The following is a 23,948-nucleotide window of genomic DNA, read 5'->3' as shown; positions in this document are numbered from 1 at the left end:
AACAGAACATTAGAAACCACAATAAAAGGTGGAAACTAAGCTTTTTTTAATGTGTTAGGTATGCGAACGGTCGGTATCCGAGTGCCTGTACTTCCCTATTCGCTCACAAATCGTAATCAACCTACGTGTAATATGAGACAGCCACTGCAGGGTTTGAGTCAAGCCACAACCAACATGGCGTCTTGGAGCAGACACCCTTCCCACCTTCACGTGGTACACGCTGTCACGGTGCCGCCTCCTTCTCTGAACGCGAGCTAATTCCGCAAAGCGGGAAGACGGCGAATGGTGTTCTGGTGGCTCAGCCTCTTTCTCCTTGCGCCATCATAGCTGCTGCGCCACTGATGGTGGAGGGTGGAGCTGAAATACTCGCTAGGACACTTCGGTTCCGAGCTCCTCCTCCTTCCGCGCGGCCTGGCTCTGTTTACATGGGGACGACTTCCCAATGCCCTGCCTCTTTGCTCTGAACACTCACCGTGCTGCTTGTTACAACTGAACCCCACGTTCTAGCCCTAAGGGGCGTCTCTGGGAGCTCCTCCTCGGTTGTTACGTCACTGTCGCTCCGCGCTGGGCCGCACCTGTTGCCATAGACACCGCGGCCTGTGGGAGCCCCGTGCTGGCAGTGCGCGGGCGGGGACATGTTAAGCATGCAGCGGAGAGCTCAGGAAGATGCGGAGGGACCCCGGTCCAGCCAGTGCAGTGAAGTGCGGCTCCCGGGGCCCCGGCCTTTGCGCTTATTAGAATGGAAAGTATCTGTGGGTGTGTCGGTACAAATCGGTTCTGTGCTAGCAGTGGGCATCGCTTTGCCGGGGGCCGAAGCCAGAGATCATCGAGGACAGCAGGAAGAAGCGGGGAGGCCGCACAGACCACCGGAGAGAAAAATCAAATCAGACCGGGCCGGTGTAGTGCTGGAGCTATGTCTGCAGCCGGGGCAAGTCATCCCTGCCGGGTAAGGAGCTGGGGAGATGGCGGTTGTGTGCAGGCTGAGGAGAGGGAGGGGAAAATAACACCGTGCAGCTTTACTTCTCACACAGCAAGAATGCGCTGTGTTTACTGCGCTGCACCATGCGTGGGGAACTTAAACACTCCGGCCCTCAGCCTGGGAGCGACAACGCTTTCCCTCCAAATCTTCATGGCAGGGATCCGTGTGTGGCGTTAACGGGGCGCATGGGTCTGTCTTGCTGGCAGTGCAGTTGTTTACCCGAGCACTGAGCACGTCTCAGCGGACGGGGACTGCACAGCCGCATGCAGCACTTGTCACGGTTCGCACACTGCATGCTTATCAGTGTGTATCGGGAAATCTACACAGGCAGCAGGCCTGGGATCCTTCTACAGGTCATTTTAAATGGACAGTAACAGACCCCCCCTTGGAAGATACCATTATGATGGGGGGGCACTAAAATATCAATAAGATAACTTTTATAAACCTTATAACGCGTTCATGCGACAGTTCATCGGTTAGCTGGGGTCAGTGTGTAGTACAGGAGGTCTTTTTCTCTTTGCAGTTATAAGAGACTATAGGCTGGTATGGTCCATTTAGAGGATGGATAAAGCCATTTGTTGGGGGGAGGTGGTCTTGACTGCCCCATAGGTATCTATATAAGGCGCAGATACTCATATAAGTATAAGTGTACTAGATATGTGCTCTTAGGATACTTTAAACCTATCAGTTACTACGTGAAGACATCCAGAGTTTATTGCATTTAAAGTCAAGTTATAACAGTGCTGTGTTTTGTACGTTAAATAGTTTTGGACTGAATTATTTTTTCACTCTCTGTACTGTGCATATTGGTAAGAGAGCTGAAATGTTTGGGTGGAAGGCACCAATATTGTGTCCTTTCGGAGGTTTTGCTTTAAGAACCTGGAGGCTGCAGTTGGTGTCAGCCACATGATGCGTCGTAGGCATGCGCTGACACCATACTGAGCTGATTCTTTCTGGCTATGCTAATGAAGTCCTGCTTGTGTAATGAAATCCTTTCCTCCATATACTCTCAGGAGTCACTGGCAGGCTGGGTGATTAAGACTGATACATTTGATTGCTTACTCAAGGCACTGTGATAGGAGTCAGGGATTTTGTTCAGTAGTTTGGGCTAAGGTAACAGGGCTTTAAAGAGGGAGAAGAAAAACTTTGGAAAACTTCTTTAATCACATACTAGCTAAGCGGAGATCATTGTGTTTGTTGCATATCCCTTGAATAAATTATCTGACAAACATGATTTCTGAGCAAACTTCCTAGATTATTAGACCTCCCAACTTTGGATCGTAATGAAAGAATAAAAGAAAAGATCCTATTGGGGTCCCCCTGTTTTTGTTTTTATAGTGCTTGCTCTCTGTCAATGTCCTACTGCTTCCCTATCTCCTTTTCCGCAGCTCCATCACTTTCCTTGCCTCTTTTTGTTCTTCCTTTTAATACTTTGCTTCTCCCTGGTTATCCATGTTTTTCTGCAAAAGGGGTGGAGCTTCCGTGCACAGCCTCTTCCCTGATTGGAGGAGCTGGGGAGAGGCTGTCCCCATGGTGTGCGCCATGGCTTTAGCTTTTTGCGGAAGTGCTCCAAGTTCCCGGAATCCTGACAGATTAAGCGGTGATTAAAAAACATTGTCCTAAAAGCGAGTAAACGCCGTATATTGGGATTTATGCACTAAATAGCATATAATATTGTTTCAACTGCTTGACTTCACTATTCATAATGAATGGCCGGGCAGCGAGTGCCTGTTGCAGGAAGAGCTTAGCTGGCCCTGTTATGTACAGTAAAACCAGTGAGGTTTCTTCAGTCTCTGTTTGTTATTCCTGGAGATAATTATTCAGTTGGATCGTACATTGAACACTCTATGCACATGTTCACAAATTTATATCTATAACTGCTGAGAGAGTCCAGCAAATAATACCGAGAAGGTAGTAGACGAGTGGAGCAGCATCCCAGAATATATGGTAATCTTAATAAAGCAAGGGAATTTAAAACTTCAGGCGAAAGGCATACAGCTATCCTGAATCAAAGACAAGACCGAGGACTGTTCAAGGTCTGAGTGTTCACCACAGACACAATGCGCAGATGGGCCAACTGTTTCATATTTAATGTCAAATGCAATGCTTCTAACATTTATTAAAGCTACTTGTAGTCGTTATCACCTTTTATGAAATTTCTACATATGAATAAGCCTTACTCCGTTTGCACACCCATCTATTTATCTCCCTCCAGTACCATTTGGCTTTTGAGTAAGCTTTTCATGTTGGCATACAAGACTGCCGTCAGCTAGGTATGTAGTAAAGCTGGGCGCAGATCAAGCACGGCCCCCAGATATCCCCTGAACCTACCGTGTGGCGTGCTCTTTGCTTCACGTCTGTGTGTAAATATCAGTAGCTGTGCAATTATTTACAAATAGGACGCAACTACTGTAAGAATCTTTCATTTTCAACTATATTATCTCCACTTGGAAGATCAGGTTTATTTCATGCTTGCAATACGGCACTTAGATACTTCTGTTTGATCAGATTGAAAGCCAGGCCTGCTTGTTATCCGTTTTATTGTTCTAGTTTGTGTGTCAGACGTTTCTTAGATGGTCAGCAATACCACTTCTATAAAAGCCCCAAGCCCCTGTTGCAGGTCGTGCCTATATGGTTTGCGCAAACGGAACTCTAAAAGCACTTAATTTGTTCTTGTTGAGACAACCGTTCTCACCGTCACAGCGTATTAACAAATAAGGTGTAGATCGAGAGAGAGTAGATGCAAATGATTTGCTGCACCATATATTTAAAAAAAACAAAAAACAAAAACATCTATGGCTTGAGTATATCGAAAGAAGTACGTTAGTCTTGTACTTGCATCAAGGCTTTTTTTTAACAGAGTGCAATTTAAAACTAAAAGTTTCTCTTACTTATTTCAGGTCCTCTCTCCCAGTTTGTCAGTATATCTGAATCACTTGGAGGCTTTGAGAAATCTTACTGATATAACTATTATACATTATACAGGGCCAATCCAGCTCTTCTCATAGAAGCTTGTTTAGTTTGAAGTCAAGGAGTTGAAACCACAACTCTCTTGCAAACTCCCAGCAACTCGGACTAAAACTCCCAGCCACATTGTCTGGTCAGCTAATGCACAAAGTACTCTCAGCCAGGTGACACAATCCACCATACACACAGAGCATTTCAGCCACATGAATCATGTTCTACTACACACTGCTAGAACAATAGACCTCTACACCCCCCAGACTGTTATAGACTGTTCTACTTTGGGGCTAGGGAGCACTCGCTCTGAGTTACTGCTTGAGTTTCCACCTCCATAGGTATTGCTATGAGAGATCCAAGATCACAGATCAGTCTCCCTTTACTAGCTTTAAGTGCAGTCCGCTATAGCGTAGTGCACATATTACGGGTGGTATTGTCGTTTCAGGCCCTGATATATCATAGCTTTTCCGTTAGCATGGGATCCATCCGCATTGCAGATGTCTGCCAGCTGACACCTTGCTCTTTCATCTGTGACATGTTAACATGGAGAAACTAGTGATTGGACCATTTAGAGTCAAATGTGACGGCCACTTGATGGGTGCTCAGGACGTTTCTCCGCATATAATCATCACAAGTACCATTACCTACTTATTGATACAGAAGCGGCCCAGCTATAGTACCAAATATATGGTGGAACAGTCAGAGAACAGGATAAAGAATAATACTCAGGGGGATGATTAGGTATCAAATCTGTATTTCTTAATACTGGAGTCTAGCCATTCTCATCAAGCCTGACCTACCAAACCATCCACAGAGATGTAAAATCGTGGCAGTCATCCAATACCAGACATGGTAGTAATTGCTGTTCAAAATAACCGTTGTACCGCAGGTGTGTGGAGTGAAAAACAAGCTGGTTTAGTAGCTCATTACTATGAAACAAAGCCTTTGGGGTGGTTGGTTGGCACCATACTTATTCCGCGTTACAATTTGTTTCTTAGACTTCATTTCATCAGCTAAGCTATAGTCCATAAAGCTGATGAATGGAATATGCTGACGCTTTAGTCATTAAGTTGGGTCCTCTAACCAAACTTGTTGGCTATCTTGGTCTAAGCAACAATGCAAAAAAAAAAAGAGGCCACCTTAATTGTTTAAGAAGAGTTGTAGTTAATGCTTCTCTGTGTCGGTGTGCTTAGACTTTTACAATTGTTAGAATTTTTAACACGGTTAGAAGCGAATCTGGTTTATTTCAAGAAGAGTATAGTATTTGCTAGATTATAAAATGAGGTGTTTTTCAGAGGAAATGCTCTGAAAAATAACCATCGTCTTATATTCAAAGTTGTCTTATAATCAGACCCCTAATAGAGGTCTGACTAAGATCCAGTTCCCCCGCAGCGCTGCAGGGGACCTGGATCCTCCTTTCTGGTAACCTCTGGAGGCAGAGTGGCATATAGGGGGTTAAAAGGCATATCATCGAGCAGAGTGGCATATAGGAGGGTATAAGGCATATCAGGGAGGCAGAGTGGCAAGCCTGGCGGGCAGATATGCATAACTGGGGGGCAGGTTGGCAAATAAAAGGAAATAAAAACCAAATGATAGGTTTTATTAAATATGAAAAAATAGTTTACATGAAATAATATTTACTAGTAAAACTTTTTTCCTATAGGGTTATCTTATATTCAGGCTTTTTCTTTTTTTTCCTAAACTAATATTCATATTGTGGGGGTCATCTTATAATCGAGCGAATACGTTTTTTCTTAAGAATGCATTCTCCTTTAGAGGGGCTGCCGGTGACCGGAAACGGTCCCTTTTAACATCTGTGGGTTTTGTAGGTGACGGGTCATTGCAGTAGAATTCCCCATCATTTTATGCCTGTCCTTTTCTGTGTGGCTTTTTTTATTTTTTTATTAACTCATTTCTTTCTTGTTTTGATTTTAATATTGCAGAGGCGTTTTGGTAAGGCTATCGAGCTGCGACCACCCCGTGGTTATGAAGGGTTTGTGTGCAGAATGTGGCCAGGACTTGACACAGTAAGTTATTTCTATTTTCCCTGTTTTTCACTTGCTACATTAGTTGTGCGAAAATGTTTTTTTTGTTTTAGCAAATAACCCAAACACGCCTTAGGCTTACCCTGATGTAGAGTGTGCACAGTAGGTCCAAAAGTTTGAAGATCTTCCTTCCCGTTAACCTTATAACCATCATACAGCAATATACTTTAAAACAAACCTTTTCCAGAATCGGTAAAGCACTGGTCTGGCTAGCGCTTCAACACCCTGATCATGCCATATTTTGCACGTGTTGAGTCTATTTTACCCCCCCAAAATGTAGAAAGCCTCTTATAATTTACCTTTTACCAAATATAAACCAGATTTGCTATTTTCCCCCCAAATATTGCATTTTACAGTACAGCATTAAACCTGTGAAATGGTGTTTAGAGACTAACATAAGCCATATATATCCATTAAAAAACCCTACTTTTGCATAACTTAAGCACAGTCTTTAACCCCTTTCTCCCTGGATTTGTGTGACATTGAGCTATTTCTCCTGTCGTTAAATTGCCGATTGTTGGCTCAGGCAGACCCCGTGTAAAGGGTGGATAAACAAACAGATAACTTTAGGGGGCAAAATTGTGTATTTTAGTTTGACGACCTTAAGCCACACGCCTTAGCATCCTTAAGACACGCTTTTAACTAACGATTCATGAACTGAATATTAAAAAGCACAAGCTAGGTTTAGTTACAAATTATTCAGACAGCTTGACTGTTTACATGTAATATCACGTGACACTTTCACATCATTATTTACCTCTGAGTCAATAGATTCCCAGCGCATTTTTTCTTTTAGAAAATAAGTAAGAATTTGCTGTCGTGTAGTAATGAAAGCTTGTAAACTGCATTTTTTTTCCTGCAGTAGCCACTCGATTGTCTTTTTCATGATGAATTTTAATGTTGTGTTTTGTCCATTTTTTTTTTTTTTGCAGGTTGCAAAACAAGAATGGAAAGCAGCAGGTGCCGTTATCAACAGCTACTGTTTCTATGGTACACAGTGTCCCTGAACTCATGGTTAGCTCAGAGGTAGGTTCCCCTGAGTGGAGGTTAATATTTAATTCACTGTTGATGTACATTTTAATATGTCTACTTAAAAACATTTCTTTTGATTCAAGTGATTCCTGGGGGTGTTCATTTTCATTGTCTGGAATTCAATATCCCTCATGGGGAGAACCCCCATCTCATCTTGGGTTTACAAAAGGGAAGCATATCATTCTGCTGAACCAAACATACATACATTTCAACGCACTGTCCACCCTTGACAAAAGGTGCAAACATGTACTGACACATACTCATACTGAACACACTTGGCTCATTCACCTTTCAGCCAAAGAAATGCAAACTAAGACAGAATGACTGCTGCCAGACCCACTGACCCACACACACCCATACTAACCATTCATTGGGACACAGACCCAAACCTACTGACCAAGTTCAGCCTCGCAGATGTACTGTACACTCTAACATCCATACAACTCAAGCTAATCCACACAGAATTCTCAATCAAATCACCCACTCAAATGTACAGATTACTCTTAGCTGCACGTCTCTCTAAACCACAAGCGCTACTCATCCAGGCATCACTCCTCACCTCATACTACTCTCAACCACGCAGAATGCACCAAACTGCACAACCTTCCGATTTCAGCCACGCAAGTCACGTGTTGTTGCACGACATGCCCCTGTTAAGCGCCTGCCTCTGGGGTATTGATAGCGGAGTGATCCGAGACTCGCTGTATCATTATATCCTTGCGATATCCTTGTCATACATGTGTCGTGAGCTAGCCTTTATGTTGTGGGCAATATTAGAGTCAGAATTCTGTCCTTGGGTTTTAATGTTCTTTATTAATGTGCTCACATTTGTGATATCTAGTCCTAAATGTTATTTTTTGTAGCAAGCAGAGCAACTAGGACGCGAAGACCAAAACAGATTACATCGAAACCACAAGCTTGTCCTTATGGTTGATTTAGATCAGACGTTAATCCATACTACAGAACAGCACTGTCAACATATGTCCCGGAAGGTACGTTCAACTAACCAGTCTATCCTGTTGACTGTTAACTGCTTTGGAAATATAATTGCAAACTTGGATCAAGTCATCCAATACAATATATTGCTCAAGTTTTGGGTCTTTTTTCAGTCATTAAACTATCCCATGCGACCCCACAAATGAAGAACGCATATGATAGCTGCGGGGTCCCATTTTGCAAATGCATGGGAGGATTCTCACATGCATCATCCCTTTCCCTGCCTCACAGCTAGGATTATACTTAATATGACGACTGCAGTGTCCCTGTAAAAAGACCAAAGCGTTTGTTTATTACTATTACCAAATATTCTTTGCATTAGAAGTGTGACATAAAATGTTTGAATTTTGCCAGAAAACTGACGTAGCCAGAACTACATCTTAATTGTTAAATCAACAAGGAAGTTTGGTTGTTGGCTGAATTTTAAGGGCAAACTCAACGTGGTTCTCCTTTTTCCAGGGCATCCTTCACTTTCAGCTAGGCAGAGGAGAGCCCATGCTGCACACACGTCTACGGCCGCATTGCAAAGAATTTCTAGAGAAGATTGCCAAGCTCTACGAGCTGCACGTCTTCACTTTTGGAAGCCGCCTGTATGCACACACAATCGCTGGTCAGTCCCTCTATTGTAGCTCTTCAAGTGAAATTAAGAAATATCCTTATTCTTGCAGCTTGAGAAACTTGAATGAAGTCCTGATATGTTGGACAGTATACTTTTTTATTGTAGCATATTGTTTGGTCCCATATTCAGTAAATTCATTTTAGGTTTTGATTTCTGTTACTGAAATATTCTTTGTTTACCACTTTAACCGATGGGAATGATTTTTCATGGGCTGTATGTATGATATAAGTATCGAGGTGCTTGTAAGTAAATAACAACCTACAAATTGTCTTTGCGGGATTACGTTAATGCACAGATTTTTTTTTTTCCTTCTGGTACCCAGAGAGCAGGAGCTGTTCATACCCTGGTGCTTAAATCATAGCTGTCTGTACTATGTATGCTGTCTAACACAAGGGGGCAGTGTTGGCATCTGAATTATTGCTCATTGCAACCCTGTTTGTTGTGGGGGGCGGTTGTGAGAAATGACATAACTATATAAAAACTATCATAGAAGATACATAAATATCTTTTATTGGAGGAAAGTTAAAACTGAATTCATGCTGACATGATGAAAATACTAATTGGGGACAGTGTAAGCCTATAGCTTGGCCTCCCCAGTCTGCCAATCATAACCCATGTTACAAATCTTTACATTGGAAGAACTGGTCATCTGTATTCAAGGTAGAATTTTGGAGGGGGTGCTGAGGTACTGGAAACTGCACGATGACAAACCACTTCATTCACACGTCTTAAATGCTTGAAGATATTAAGTGATCCGGGCCATTCTGGTATATTTACTGTGATGCGTAGGTCCAATTATTATTTTGTTGCTTTGTACCGGAAGCCGGGTACTATGTACGTAAAATGTGAATTAATTTGCCAAAATTACTGATGAAGCCAAGATGTGATGTGTGGTTAAGCCTGGATTTATTGTCCATTTTTAATTTATATTCATGATCAACACAAACATCCCCCTGGCTTCTGGAGTTTATTCAAGCAATGTGTGTATATAAAATAAGTTCTAATTTGTTCTTTCACCGTAAACTTAGTCCCGCAGCCTGAAATAATGCATGATCTCATGGATTAATTTATCATGCAATACCGTTGCTGTCTGCCGTTTTAATGTTGAGATGCAAAGTGTACTGATCTTGCCTCAGAAGTTTTAACAGGAGTCAAGCAATCTGCTGTGCTTGGCAAATGGCTCATGTTGGTTCAGTAGTTAGCAGCTGCATTGTAAAATACTCAATATGTTCATCCCTCACAGCTCTTGTAGGTAGGCATTACTTCTTTTTTGGACATGATTTATCCCTCCTAACAGTGTTTCTCAAATTGAAAACTGCACGTTTCACAGTTTTCAACCAAATAAAAATGCCAGGCGTTCAGAATTAAGAAAGAAAAAATGTCAGTCCAATTAGTCTGTTTCATGCAGGTGTCGCGTTGAGTTGTGTAGCTGGGTTCCACCTGGGATTAGTGTTTGTCCTGTTTAGGATGTGTCTTTGTTGACCAACTTTGTGTTTGGAGAAGGGAGATAACATCTGTAACAGGAACCCGGTGACCCAATTAGCCCCTGGCCGTCGCTTCCGGGCTTCCCTTTCTGATAGCCAGCTACAGGGGTAGCTGCATCAGACTAAATCCGCAATCCTGCACGGAGTTAAAAATGAAAGGCAGATTTCAGGAACACACACACCTTTATTAACCAGGTCTTTGCAGAACAAGAAGGTGATTAAAGAATAGACAGCAATTTAAATGAGGCTTTGGAAGACATTAACCTATAGGCAGAGGGACTGACACAAAAAACAACCAATAAGATTATGGCACGCGCTGGGGATGGGAGTAAGGGGACTTATGGGGGGATTGCCTCCCCTCTACAGGGAGGAAAGCGATCAATAGGAGGAGTGCCTGCTTTCTCTTTCTTTTTGTTTGATGCACATAGGAAGCCACCTTATGGCACAGACCTCGCTTCCAAAAAAAATTCCAAATTTAACAAAATAAATAAAGTTTCTGTTCTCTAAGGTGATTCAAACTACTTTAAAGGGGTTGTCCCCATCACAGCTTTAATAAAAGATTCAAAAAGTGTTTATTTTCTCTGCCTAAACTATCACTTTGTATTTTTTCACTCTTGGAAAGTCTTGCAGAGGTTTGTGATTTTAAAATAGTCTACTGACCACAACAGAGTCGGTATATAAACCTTACCAGGTTTACCTGTCGCACTGCCATTAACTACATTGACGTTTTTACTTTTTTTCATTACAGGCTTTTTAGACCCCGAGAAGAAACTTTTCTCTCACAGGATATTATCTCGGGATGAATGTATTGATCCATTTTCAAAAACAGGAAATCTTCGGTGAGTAGTTCAGTGGGTCAGTTAATCAGAAATGCATTATTTTGTTCTGCCATCTGTTCCTTTCCATACTAGCATCGCTGTAACTCCCTTACAAACACCTCCGAAGGGCTGAAAGAAAGGTAACTGATCAGACCAGTACCTCGGCTAAGCAGGGTGATGCTGCCTTTAAAAGGATGGGTCTGTCTCATGTGTACAAATACCTGTCTTTGTTTAACTGAACTTCAATGGGTGCTTCCCTGTCTGTATTTTGACATCATGTTTCGGTCAGGTATCATTAATAGTTTTTTATACTGTGACATCCAACCCCACTGCAGCCTCAAAAAAGTCACATGACGAAAATTTAGTCTTCAGTTGCCCTGACGGCAATTGACATGTCAGGCACTTCATGGAGTTAAGCGAGTGTAGATGCAATGCCCTGACGTCGAGGCATCACCATAAAAAAAATGCAGGGGGTCCCGTACAATTACTCCTAGGAGCAGTCCTATTCACCATAATGAAAGGCTTTATGCCTTTCAATGATGGCTGTGCCGGCGGTTACCGTATTGGCTCGGATATAGGCCGCCCCCGTATATAGGCCGCACCCTAAAAGTTTGGTGCTTTTTTAAAGAAAATTTTTTTCTTTAAAAAAGCACCAAAAAAACCATGCTGCCACTCTGTCTCCCCCCCCGAGATATGCTACCACTGTCGTCCCCCCCCCCCGAGATATGCTACCACTGTCGCCCCCCCCCCGAGATATGCTGCCACTGTCGTCCTCCTCCCCGAGATATGCTGCCACTGACGTCGTCCTCCCCCCCGAGATATGCTGCCACTGTCCTCCCTCCCCGAGATATGCTGCCACTGTCCTCCCCCCCCCCCCCCCGAGATATTCTGCCACTGTCCTCCTCTGACTGAAAATTACATTACAACATTACATACAGGCTGGTTGTAGAATTTTTTGCACAGAAAGGGTTAAAATACTAGCATTTGAAATACCCTGGAGTGCCAAGCTTTTAAAAATATATGGTTTGATGAGGTAAATTGCACTGGTCGGCTTTAAAGATTTCCCAAATGGCACATGGGGACAGGATGACCGGTTCTTGAAAAAAATGGTTTTAAAATCGCAAAACGCTGCTTGTACTTCTATTTGGCGTAATATCCCATCACAATGTGTCCTAAAGGTGCACAGCACTCTTTAATGCAGTCTATAAAGGCTCTGCTTAGCCGTATAGATTGCAAAAAACATAAAAACATTGAGCATTTTATAGTTAAAAAGTCAATATATATATATATATATATATATATATATATATCTTTTAGTAATTTAAATTATATTCTCAAAATAATGTTATCTAAAGAAAGCTCTTTTCTTGTCCTTCTCCTTTAGAAATCTTTTTCCATGTGGGGATTCTATGGTTTGCATTATTGATGATCGAGAAGATGTTTGGAAATTTGCTCCCAATTTGATTACTGTCAAAAAGTATGTCTACTTTCAAGGCACTGGAGATATCAATGCCCCTCCTGGTTCAAGGGAAGCACAGATTAAAAAACAAGGTTAATGATTAATGCTATCATACTTTTCTTGGGGTAACCATTGATTCAGCTGCATGTTTTTTTTTCCCAGTTTAAAAGTACTTAATTTGCAAGTTTTTAACTGGAATCTATTTTACAGAAATCCAAGGTAAATATAGCTCTTGCCGCTTATAGCATTTTCTGCTAACAGCAGATTTTCTTTTATCTATTTTGCCCATGTGGGTTTTTTTACCCTGAATTGTGTGCGCTTTTATAAGCCTATGCAAATACATAGAATTTTTAGACAGAAAAGAGCCATGTGGGCATCTCATCCATGTTAAGGTCTTAAACTATTAATAATCTACCCTGTCTCTTCCACCACCTTCTCGGTGAGGAAATATTTCTCACATTGCATTTAAGACTATGTTCCCATAAATTAAATATTTTAAATTTTAATAATTTTTGTTTTTATTCACAGTACGTTCTTCCAAAGCAACTGAAGTAGCAAGTAAGCCTGAAGGTACTACACAGGCTGGTGTTCCATCAGATGGGGTCCCCGGTGAGGAGCAGAGCAATGGCTTTGGAAAGTCCAGAAAAGAGCTAAATGGCGGATGCGTTACAAGCAGTGATCATTGTAAAAAGGAGGGCGAATCGAGTGATGGATTACATGAACCGGGTGCACCGGCTGTCACAAACAGCCAGGATGTGACGCAGCCTTCTTTAGAGCAGGATGAGAGGACAGTGGTAGCCAAATCTCTGACCAAAACCGGGGCAGCAAAAGACTTGGACTTTGACTTGTCCAGTGACAGTGATAGTGAATCAGAACTTAAAAAACCCTCATCCCCTTCATCTTCAGCTTCTGGTAGTGAAACTGATTGTAGAAGAAGCTGGAGGAAGTCCAAAAAGCCTGATCAGGAGTCTGTTCCCTCTCAAGAATCTTGTACAGAAAGCAGCTCCAGCAAACCATTGTCGGAGAATCACTCTGATGAGAGGTTGCAAGGATCTGAAACAAAAGAAAAATCTGAAGCAGGAGATGATGAGATGGAAGTACAGAATGTGGAGCAGGATAGCCTTTGTGATTTAGGGAACGGCTGCATAGAAAAGAAGGAAGTGGAAACGGAGTCGCAAAATAGCGAACAATCTGGTATTACTGTGGGAGAGTCTCTTGACCAAAGCATGGAAGATGATGATGATGACAGTGATGACACAGATGAAGATGACCATTTAATATACCTAGAGGAGATCCTCGCTAGAGTACACACAGATTACTATGCAAAGTATGATCTGTATTTGAAGAAGGAGATGGAGGAGATTCCTGACATCCGTAAAATTGTGCCCGAGCTGAAGGGTAAAGTTCTTGAAAATGTTGTAATTGCTTTCAGTGGCCTTCACCCAACAAACTTTCCTGTAGAGAGAACACGAGAATATTACCATGCCAGGGCACTGGGAGCGAAAATCAGCAGAAAACTTGTCTTAAACGGTGATGATCCCAACAGAGTGACCCACCTTATTGCAGCCAAGTCCGGTAAGCAGCATCCTAAACATTAGCAGATACAAGGCACTTGGGTATTCAGCTACGTCTTATAAACACTTCAGATCATTTTCATTCATGCATGTTTAGTTGCACATCAACTTTTTTTATTGCATTGATCCGTTTTGTTTATTGCTATTATCAGATTAAAAATAAGTATTTGAGATTATTCTTTTTTTAAACAGTGCTAGTCTTTGCATATTATCTTCAGGCAGCTGCATATTGGGCATTTTAGGATGTGTTCTGTTATCTTAGCCTAGCCTACTAGCCAAACACCCTGATGCCTTATACTTATCTGGTCAACAATAGAATGTCTCAGTTTTAGTCACCAGTCGGGCACTCTGTCTAATGAAATATATGGAGGGGTGGAGCATTGCCATGAAGAGTCAGCTCAGTGTGGTGTTTGAGCATCGAAAGGCGCCCAAAGTATCACGACTGGCAACAATGGCAGCCTCCAGGTCTGCAGGTAGAGGGAGTTAATTGGAACAAAAGTAAATAAAACAAAAAGTTTTTTTTTGGTCAGTGGTGACCTACATTTCAGTACACCAAGGTTTAACAAATTTGTTTTGAATCTAGGAGCCAGCTAAAAAAGTTAGGAGCCGGGATTTTTTTTAACCCCTTAATGACAATTGATGGTCCGGGCATGTCACCCAAAAACAAAGGGTTAATGACAATTGACGTGCCAGGACCGTCATGACTTAAAATGGGTGCAGAAATCTACATTTGCTTTCTGCACCCAAACGGTGCGATCGGCATCAGGGGCCATATCTGTCCCCTCCCCGGGGCGTCAACATCCGCCAGACACTGTATGGCGACGGACGCCCGTTTTAAAAGAGTTTAAGAGCCGATCAACGTCCAGCGGGCCACACGTTGGACGCCCCTGACCGAGGATTTGTCGAGCCCTGCTGTACACAGCAGTGTATTTATGCGAAGATATTTTTCCCATGGAACTTCCCCTTTAAGTATATGAATCAAATGTAGCTGTACCTTTATTTTGTTTCATGCCAAATTACTCTTGAAATACCCAATGGTTAGGTGTTGTATGGGCCGAACTTAGTGATCCTTGCATTGACTGTAACTTTACTTGTCTCCTGAAACTTTAGGATACAATGTTTTTATAATTGCTTTATGCCCCGGGAGTATTTTGTTTACTTGTGAAATGCTCAGTGGAAGAAATTCTTGTTGTACGATTTCTACCTTACAAGAGCAAATTCTGTGTGCTGACTGGCGGGTAATTATTTATCAACAGAAGAGTCTCCCTGGTGTATGTCTATCTGTAATAAAATGTATTTATTCAACTTTTCTTAAAACCCCTCGGGAGATCCCACAGCTACGGAAAATAGTTTCTTTCAGTAATAAAATGCTGCGAGTAGGTTTTAGAATAAAAAGTATCACCATTGGTATTCAGCCAGGTATTTCCCATCCAAATTGTCTAAAAGTGGGTTTTCTTTAGTAAATCCTGCTAGGCAGATGGTAGATGCATGATGTTTCTGTGTAGAGGCTTTCTCGATGTTTGATCATTTGATTCTGTCCTATGAAACGGTTTCTCTTATTCTGAAGTTTTATAATTCAGATTGTCGCCCATGCAGCGTTCATTACAACAAAGTTTATGTAAATATTATTCATTTCATGTGTTTTAGTAGCAGAAAGTGAGATGTGGTTCTGTCCCTTCATGGATCTCTGGTCAGACCTCACCTAGAACTACACCTATAGTGTACGGGTCTGGAGATGTCTTCTGCAGATCATGTTAGAGAGAGTTCAGAGGGGGCTAACACAATGGTAAATGGTTTGCAAGGCTAAGGGATCTCAGTATTTATATCTTGGAAGAGAGAGGCACCATTGTTAAATCTCTTTTTGTAGTTCGAAGTTGAATTCAAAAGTGGAGAACAAGAGGTCCTAATCTAAAACTCGAGTGTCGGAGGCTTAGATGTAATTCTTTACTGAGAGATTGGTAGATAAATGGAACAGCCTTGCAGCACAAGTGGTAAAGGTTAATGCAGCGAGGGAATATAAACATACATGGTATAAAGCTATCCTGAAGGGAAGACAAGACCAAGGACTGATTAAGGTCTGCGTCTTTACAGCGGGGAAAATGAGCAGACTTTATGGGTTCGTACCAGCCGTCGAATTTTATGTCTCTATAACAAAATCTTTGAAATCTATATGTACTTGAACTCTAGAATGACTGCTGTTTGTCTTTGAAGTATGAGTCGAACTCATTGGTGGCAGTAGGCGCTCGGCTCGCACTCATGCTTTCTCCTTGCGGTTAGAAAAGGTTCTGCATCCTGGTGAGAGAGTCTGTGCATCTTTAGGAATCTTCTCTCTGTTCAGTACAACCCACCCTTTTTCATGCGCAAAACCTTTTTTTCTGCTACAATGAACGATTTAGCGATTTTTGTTTGTCATTTAATGGCTGAAAGTACTTATGAATAGCAATAATTCTGCGTACAGATATGGCTATTCTGAATCTTAGACCAGACCAAGGACTGAGTCTTTATGGCAGGAAAATAGGCAAACTAGGTGAACAGAATGGCTCTTATCTGCCAGCAAATTCTATGATATGCATTAAAGTGGTCATTGTGGCTGTAGTGTCCCTGCACTGGGATGGCTTCTTTCAGAAAAAAGAAAAAAAAAATGTCAAATTGGATACTGACTTGTTTATATCAAGCATTTTATAAAAATCTTTAAATGCCAAAGTCGCCAATAGCGCTAAATATTTGTGGCATAAGTGCTTGTTTGTTTAAAAGTGTCTGGCTAGGCTCATGGGGCCTGTGTCTCCTTGTGTTATGGAATATCATGGTAGGTTAACGGTTTCCAGTGCGAGACAGATTCTTCTGGAACACCAATCCAGTTGGGTTATAACTGCTGGGATTACGTCAGGAGCAGGCATTGAATCACTGCTTGTCTTGGCTGCTAAACCAGGTGGATTCTAACCTTGGTAATGAGAGAGTGCTGGTTTTTTGACATCTACATCCCGGCTAATTAATATATTGGAACCAAAACTGGAATTGTGCCGTGCTCCGCAAAATATATTTCTTTCCACAATTTATTTTTCTGATCAGCCATGAAACCGAAAGGATGTGTGCGATAGAAAACAGAATTGCCTTTTAGCTTTTTGTTAATGTTCATCAATGTATTTTCCAGTTACACATTTAAAATTGTCTCTTATTTGTGGGAGTTTATGGCGTTTACCAGGAGCTTCCTAATGCTGGCCGTATCACACGCTGATTGATGAGTTTGTTTCTGTATCACACTCTCGCTGTTCCTGCTGGCAGCGCTAGGTGTTAATTGCTCCTTCTGTCACTTGGTGATCGTTTCCTCAAGTTCTCCGATCCATTCAGCCATTTTTCATAAAACTCAGAGATGAACACGATTATTATTTTTTTTATTATTTTTTTTTTTTTGTTTGTTTTTGTTTTTTCTTACTGGAAAAAATCCTCACTGATTACTCTCTATGGGTAGGGTTAACAGCGGGCTTTCAGTTCATGTTCTCCCTGGAGGTTGAGGGAGACCGTGATGGCCAACTTGATTATCCTACTGGATTGTCGGGGGGAAAACAGCGACCTTCCACATCAGCCAAAGAAAATTAAACACTGCGTAAAGTTATGCTTGGTTTTCATTGTTTAAAACTGGTTGAATTCCGCTAAAGGTCCATGTTTGTATTGCTACTTAATTATCCAACAGCCTTAATTAAGAGCTGTATATTTCAGGTCATTATATATGTTTTTGCATTAGAAAGCATTTTTCCTTTAGCCTTGTATTAGCCTAGTATTTCTTTTTATGGGTTTCATGAGCCTACATTAACGTTTGCCTTGTATCATGGTGTGATTTCTTTTGATAGGAATACTACAGTTTGGTGGCCACTTTGGCTCTAGATATGTATAACCTATATACAGTGGCATCCAAAAATCATTCCCACCTAGTTATGTAGTTATGTTTTATTAGGCAGACATTGTTTTCAGCTGGAACCACACGGCCTGATGGTATTGGCCATTTACCAAATATACGCCTTCAGTCTAAGTCTTACGCCTGTTCCTATAAGAATGAGATGGTGCTAAAACTTTGTTTATATTTTCATTTTACGTGATTATGGATAGATGTCTATCATTATTGTTGTTTGAGATGCTTAGGTTAAAATTTTTTATTTTTATTATAAAGGGACAGAAAAGGTGAGACAAGCTCAGAACTGTAAACACCTTCACGTTGTCAATCCGGACTGGCTTTGGAGTTGTCTGGAAAGGTGGGAAAAGGTTGAAGAGCAACTGTTTCCATTGAAGGACGATTACTTGAAATCTCAAGGGTAAAGTAGAGAATTTAATGCTTTTCATGATGTCGCTTTTGCCTAGAAATCTGGTTTTCTGAGCAGCCGTAGTGTCCGACTTAAGTTTACATATGTATGTTCTCCCTCCCATACAGAACAATTAGTCCCACCACCTTTCCCGATCTACAAGCTGCGTTTCAGACTCCGCTGTTCCACCCTACACCGATCCACCCGAAGACGCAGCCTGGTCCGGAAGTTCGTCTCTATGACTCTGTAACTGGGAAACTTATTCGAAAAGGTTCAGAGAGTGCCAGTCAGTCACCATACATGCAAGCACCTTGTCCGCCACTGAGTTTACCGGTTCACAGAGAGCATTCCTCCTTCAGGTACATGATGTCCCGGTGTGGAAAATGACCCTCTAGTGGTAACACAGTCTCTAAAACAAATTGGCATCACACTGTGGTCATTCATTATTATTATACTTTGCTTTTGAATAGTATCCAAAGAGCCATTAAGCCGTGCACTCTTAAAATGATGCATTTTATTTTGTAGATTTATAGCAGCTCTTGAAACTTTTGAATAGCCATTTAACATGCCCGTGTGAGAAACCGAATTCATTGGTACATTTTAAATAAGGCATTGTGCTATCGCTGTTCTGAATGCAAACATTGTTTAAGCCTTAAAAAACCCCTACATACACCTTTGTTCTATAAAACTGTGGGAAACTTAATACATACAGTACATAATTTACAGGAATAGTTTAATGCCCCATCCCGCCACAGTGGTAATGCGTATTAAAGTCCTTTGTATTCTTTATTTGGTTGGAAAAAAAAATAGAAAATAGTTTTAAAGGCAACTCTACTACTGCATGCATTAAAGTGCAAAATAACCTTTCATTTAGAACTCTGGCCTCTCCAAAGCTCTTGTATCCTAGCATTGACAGTGTCTGAAAGTTCTTTTAATTAGTTTAAAAGGTCGAAATTAAGACCTAACAGATCAACATTGGTCGGTCTCATCAATCGGGTCTTAATGTGAAGGTTATGACGTAAAACATTTCATAGTGTTTCTTCACCGTGAGATGAGATCATTTAATGTTAGAGGTATTCAGTTGACTTTTTAGACCAATGAGCATGACTGTGTCTTAAAGGAACATTTCACCCCCCCCAATTCATTGAAATTTGTATTGCAGCCCATTATGCATGGGCTCCAATACATTGTAAAGCATGTGCAATTACAAATAAATAGTGTTGTCCCCGAGTATTTTTTTTTTTTTGCCAAGGGTTGTCCTACATTAGACGTGATCACTAGAAATGGAGGATCGCAGTTAACCTCCCATCATATTAATATTTTCCATTTTATAGACAATGATTTCCAGTCCATACTAGGGACAACATGTGGACTTGTGTAAAGCCTGACTTATACTGTGGTATTTTAATGTCTCTTGTCGACACTGTTTTTTTAATTAATTTTTTTTTGCTTGACCTCTGTTCATGAAATATCCAGTTAATCAATAAATCAGATTCAATTGTTTTCAATTGTTTTGTGTTTATGTAAAGGGTGACGTGCTGCTTATTTACGTTGAAATTGGTTCGAACATCAAAATACTTTATTTGCTCCATTGTAAGAAGACCTTCAAAAAGAAAAGGCCTTAATATAAGATAACCCTATGCGGGGGTGGGAGGGGGGAATCACAACCATTGTTTTTGCCATAAGACATTGTAGACTGTTAGGTGTTGTAAAGAGTACAAAGTATAACATCAAAACGTGTTAAAAAAAAAAATAACTACACGTATCAGAGGGAAAACCAATATATTATTTTTTAAGATTTAATCAATGATCGGAATATGTCCTCCACTTCGCACACTCAGACACTCACTCACTCATACATACATTTAAGTACAGTAGTGCAGTGGTGGTAATTTAATCCATATTTCGTATGTACAAAATCTTGTTGTGTCGGTCAGTGGCTCGGAGGTGAGTATCCTGTCTTTTAGGTACAACATGTCCCATGATGCTCAGTCAACCTTAAGGCAGCCTGAGAATCATGGGATGTGTAGTCCACAAAGATTTGCCTCTATTTGAATGAGTTCCTCTCCACAACTTGTGAAGATGAGCACAGACTGATAGGCATGTTGCATTATGCCGCATACACTTTGTGAAGATCATTCCTTGGCAGCGGGATCGCTCGAGCACTGCGTGACTCCCATGACCCGTGTCTGCATCTATCTGCATGTTGGCTTGCAGTTCGGAGTCTGGCAAGTCTTTGGGTCTATAGAAGGCAACGGAAGATTGGAGAGGCTGTGGTGCGGATCTGAGGTCGGAATTAAAAACAACCTCAACTACGCCATAAGAACTTGTTCGCTGTTCCAGAAGCTTCCCTTCTTGGACCAGTCCCTTTTCCCACTTTTTCGCCTTTTTTCTTTCTTTTTCGCCTTGTGAGGTCAGGCAGCACCGCCAGGCTTCTGCACAATAATTTGCATGCTTAGATGTCCTGCACGGCAGAGGGTGTTAGGGGGATCTCTTACTTAAATGGAGCAATAGTGCAAAACAGAGACCATGCCTTTCAATCGCAAACAGTGTTTTGTTTCTGTATAGGTGATACATTTTATTTAAGCAATGCGGTTTTTATTGAGCTGCCTGTGATCAAACTGGGATATCGAAAATTATAGATCTGTTTTCTGGCCAGTAGTCTTAACACCTTTTGGCCTAACGATCTGCAGCACGCAACGCTTCAGAATGGCTCTGCCTTGTGATATTATTATACCAGGCGAGGATGTAAAAGAGCTAGTAAAGAGTTTCCAGGGCTTCTTAACAGTCCGTGAATTTCAGGAATCAATGTTTGCCCTTCTAAGCTGTTTTGTTTTTGGTTTTTTTGAGTACCTTATGGCAAAACTACTCATTGCCATTTTCGATCAATATATTGCTGAAAAGAATATATGCCTATAGAGAATGTGGCATCTGATACCATGTATATACGTCCTGACATCTACAATAAAAATGTGACTATTGGCAACTTTATCTTAAATTACTTTTCTAGACTCTATGTTCATTGATTAGCTAAACAATTACATCTCTGTAGTGTATGTAGCTTAGCAAATGTTTTTTGGTTTAATTTTTCTCCTCTATTTTTAAAGCAAATCTATTGAATTCTCCCAAATTCTATAAACCAAAGAAACCTACATAAGCGTACACAAAACAAATGCGCGACGTTTACCTGTTCCAACCCCTCTTTGTTTATTCCGTAGAGCCAGCAATACCGATTTCCTGTTCTCACGATCCTCTTCATTTCTTCTCTTTTGTTAAGTTGTTTATTCGTTCACGCAGCCTTTTAAATGAGATAGTAGATAACTTCCGCGTAGGGTATTGATTATATAATGCTTGTTTTCTAGGCTTTCCTCAGTTAAAGGTTTTTAAACTAAATATCTCCAAAAATACATTACCTTGATGAACGAAAAGCATAAATAGATTTAATAAATGAATGCTAAAGGCAGTGAACATGGCAGCTTAAATGCTGAGATGTCTGTATGACGAGACTCAAAAAGGCCTCCACAAAGAGACGGGTCTCATAATTAACATAACATGTACCGATGCCAAAGTACTAAACTAAGAATACAATGAGTAGGGTTTTCATAACCCGAGGTTTATTCACTAAAGGGAGAGATGATGGTTTGCAGGAGAGTTGTGTTGAAGCTCCTTTACAACCCTTGTGAACTATTGCTCCGGGAAGAGCATGGCTACCATCAGCGAGATGACTTCAGTGCATCCTCACCCGTTAAATGATGTGATTTAAAGAGCCAGCCCGCCTTGCTTGAGAAACGAGCCAGTTTTGGCCCTTCATAATGAACAATGATGTGGGAGTTAAACTACGACTCTCCATTTAGTGGATAAACCCCTCAGCATGCTGTGTGTCAGACAAGTGTATGTAGATTATGGTCAGATTTTTAGTACATGTAAACCATATTCTTGTTTCATCTTTTGTTGTTAACCATATCTGTGCGTTCTTGTCTCCCGTCGCTAATTAACGTCTTATTTTATGATTGGTAAACAATCGCTTGATTGCAATTAACGTCTACCAGGGCCTCCTCGGCATTTTGTCAGTGTTAGGTTTGATTGATTTCTTGTAAAATGATGTCTTTTGACAGAGTTGTTCAGCCGCATGAAGGGCAGCTGTATGAAGAAGAAGAAGAAGAAGAAGAAGAGCTGCCCACTGAAGGTGCCCAAGCAGAAGAAGAGATACCCGGCCCGATGAAGAGAAAGCGACAACCAAGCATGTCCGAGACCATGCCTCTATACACTCTTTGCAAAGAGGATTTGGAGAGCATGGACAAAGAAGTAAGTTTACTGATTGCATGGAGAGATGGGGGGGGGGGGGGGGTGAAATCAACAGAGCTCTTAATTTAAAAACCAAAGCAGATTTTAAGCGAGTGTTTTGATGCTAGCATACTGGAGCTGCTGCGGTGAACATACCTATTGGGGTTTTTATTTTTATTTTTTATTTGGCTTAGTTCTAATTAGTTCTTACGAATAAGCATATGCGAAGCGATGTGGTTTTAAGTGTAATTTATTGTTGTGTTATTAGAGATCTTGTAATCTTCTGAACACTGAAAGGGAAGTGCAGGTTAAAAAGAGGTTAAACATGGCTGAAAAGTGCACCAATTTTTATGTCCAGGATATAGATGGCATTTTACATTTACTTTTTCTGGAAGGTAACTATTGATGTCTGTGCTGTGGAGCACTTGTAAGTGTCCTTATTAATTTGTATGAGTAATTCTCGTGTATTGATTTAAACCCCCTTCATTCCATCTTCACCATGATGGAGCTGCATGGACCCATTAAAATGCTTAGTTTATATTGTACATTTGGAAAAAATGTGTAGAATTAAATCCATCCTTGCTTTATTTTTTTTTTATTTTATTATTATTATTTTTTTATATAGATAAAACGCAATTTTATTTTGTTTGGCAATGGACTACTGTTTGTTTCCAAACATGTCAGATGCAAGGTGTGCAGATTGTTTTACCTGGATTTTTTTTTTATTATTATTTTTGGCATGGTCTATTAATAATGTCCTGCGAAGTGCGTGTTTGTAACGTGGAACATTGGCAGCCGCTAGGTTTATTCCTTCCAGAAGTCAAGTGCCTGAAAATGCACATGCGATTAGACAGGAGCCAGCCTTGCATGCAGGGAAACCGGTATTCTGAGATCATCTGTGAAACATCTTAGTAAATATGCCCTTTTTATTCCGTACCCAGGGAGCTGTCACTTTTCAGATCATAGGTAATCACAAATGAATCATGCAATGGAAACCATCTATCATTTGTGGTGTTTGTTTTTTAATGTTCATGTTGTTGAGGTTTTCCAGCTGTTCTCATGATGCCGGCCGAGACTGCATCGAAATACTAGTCTTTGGCTGCTATAAGCCCTCTAAGATTTTATTGTGCGTGAATTTAAATGATTTTACTGTCTTTGTTGTAACAGCGCTACGGAATCTCCTGGCGCTATAGAAATAAAGGTAATGTAATGTACGTTAGAGATTGAAGTTGAAAATAAGTGGAACTTTTTAACTAAACGAAATAGAAGTTAGGATTTGGGATAACGTGGCGCTTCTAGGTATAACAAATCTACAAAGAAATGCTTTCAGGGTGTTCTCCGAGATAATTGTGCCCATAGCGTCCCTCAGTGATCCACTCAGCCGTGTGGAGACATTGAAATG

At 41.0% G+C, this 23,948-nt stretch overlaps 1 protein-coding gene across 1 annotated transcript in view; it reads left to right on the top strand.

Moving 5' to 3' along the window:
* The first annotated feature begins 635 nt into the window (after nt 1-635).
* Nucleotides 636-23,948, top strand: part of LOC149289598 (RNA polymerase II subunit A C-terminal domain phosphatase-like) — a 49,811-nt gene continuing 26,498 nt past the window's right edge. The window contains exons 1-11 of the mRNA XM_089490450.1: nt 636-946; nt 5,884-5,967; nt 6,918-7,011; nt 7,881-8,009; nt 8,473-8,623; nt 10,865-10,955; nt 12,319-12,485; nt 12,922-13,968; nt 18,133-18,274; nt 18,391-18,621; nt 22,378-22,567. Coding sequence (XP_089346576.1) covers nt 636-946; nt 5,884-5,967; nt 6,918-7,011; nt 7,881-8,009; nt 8,473-8,623; nt 10,865-10,955; nt 12,319-12,485; nt 12,922-13,968; nt 18,133-18,274; nt 18,391-18,621; nt 22,378-22,567 — 2,637 coding nt within the window. The remainder of the gene's footprint in view (nt 947-5,883; nt 5,968-6,917; nt 7,012-7,880; nt 8,010-8,472; nt 8,624-10,864; nt 10,956-12,318; nt 12,486-12,921; nt 13,969-18,132; nt 18,275-18,390; nt 18,622-22,377; nt 22,568-23,948) is intronic.

The sequence above is a fragment of the Sceloporus occidentalis genome, unplaced genomic scaffold (genome assembly GCF_023333645.1).
Source record: "Sceloporus occidentalis isolate IW3139 unplaced genomic scaffold, rSceOcc1.0.p SCAF_44, whole genome shotgun sequence".
NCBI classification, from domain to species: Eukaryota; Metazoa; Chordata; class Lepidosauria; order Squamata; family Phrynosomatidae; genus Sceloporus; species Sceloporus occidentalis.
The sequence above is the reverse complement of the archived record's forward strand: the minus strand, read 5'-3'. Positions and strand labels throughout refer to the sequence as shown.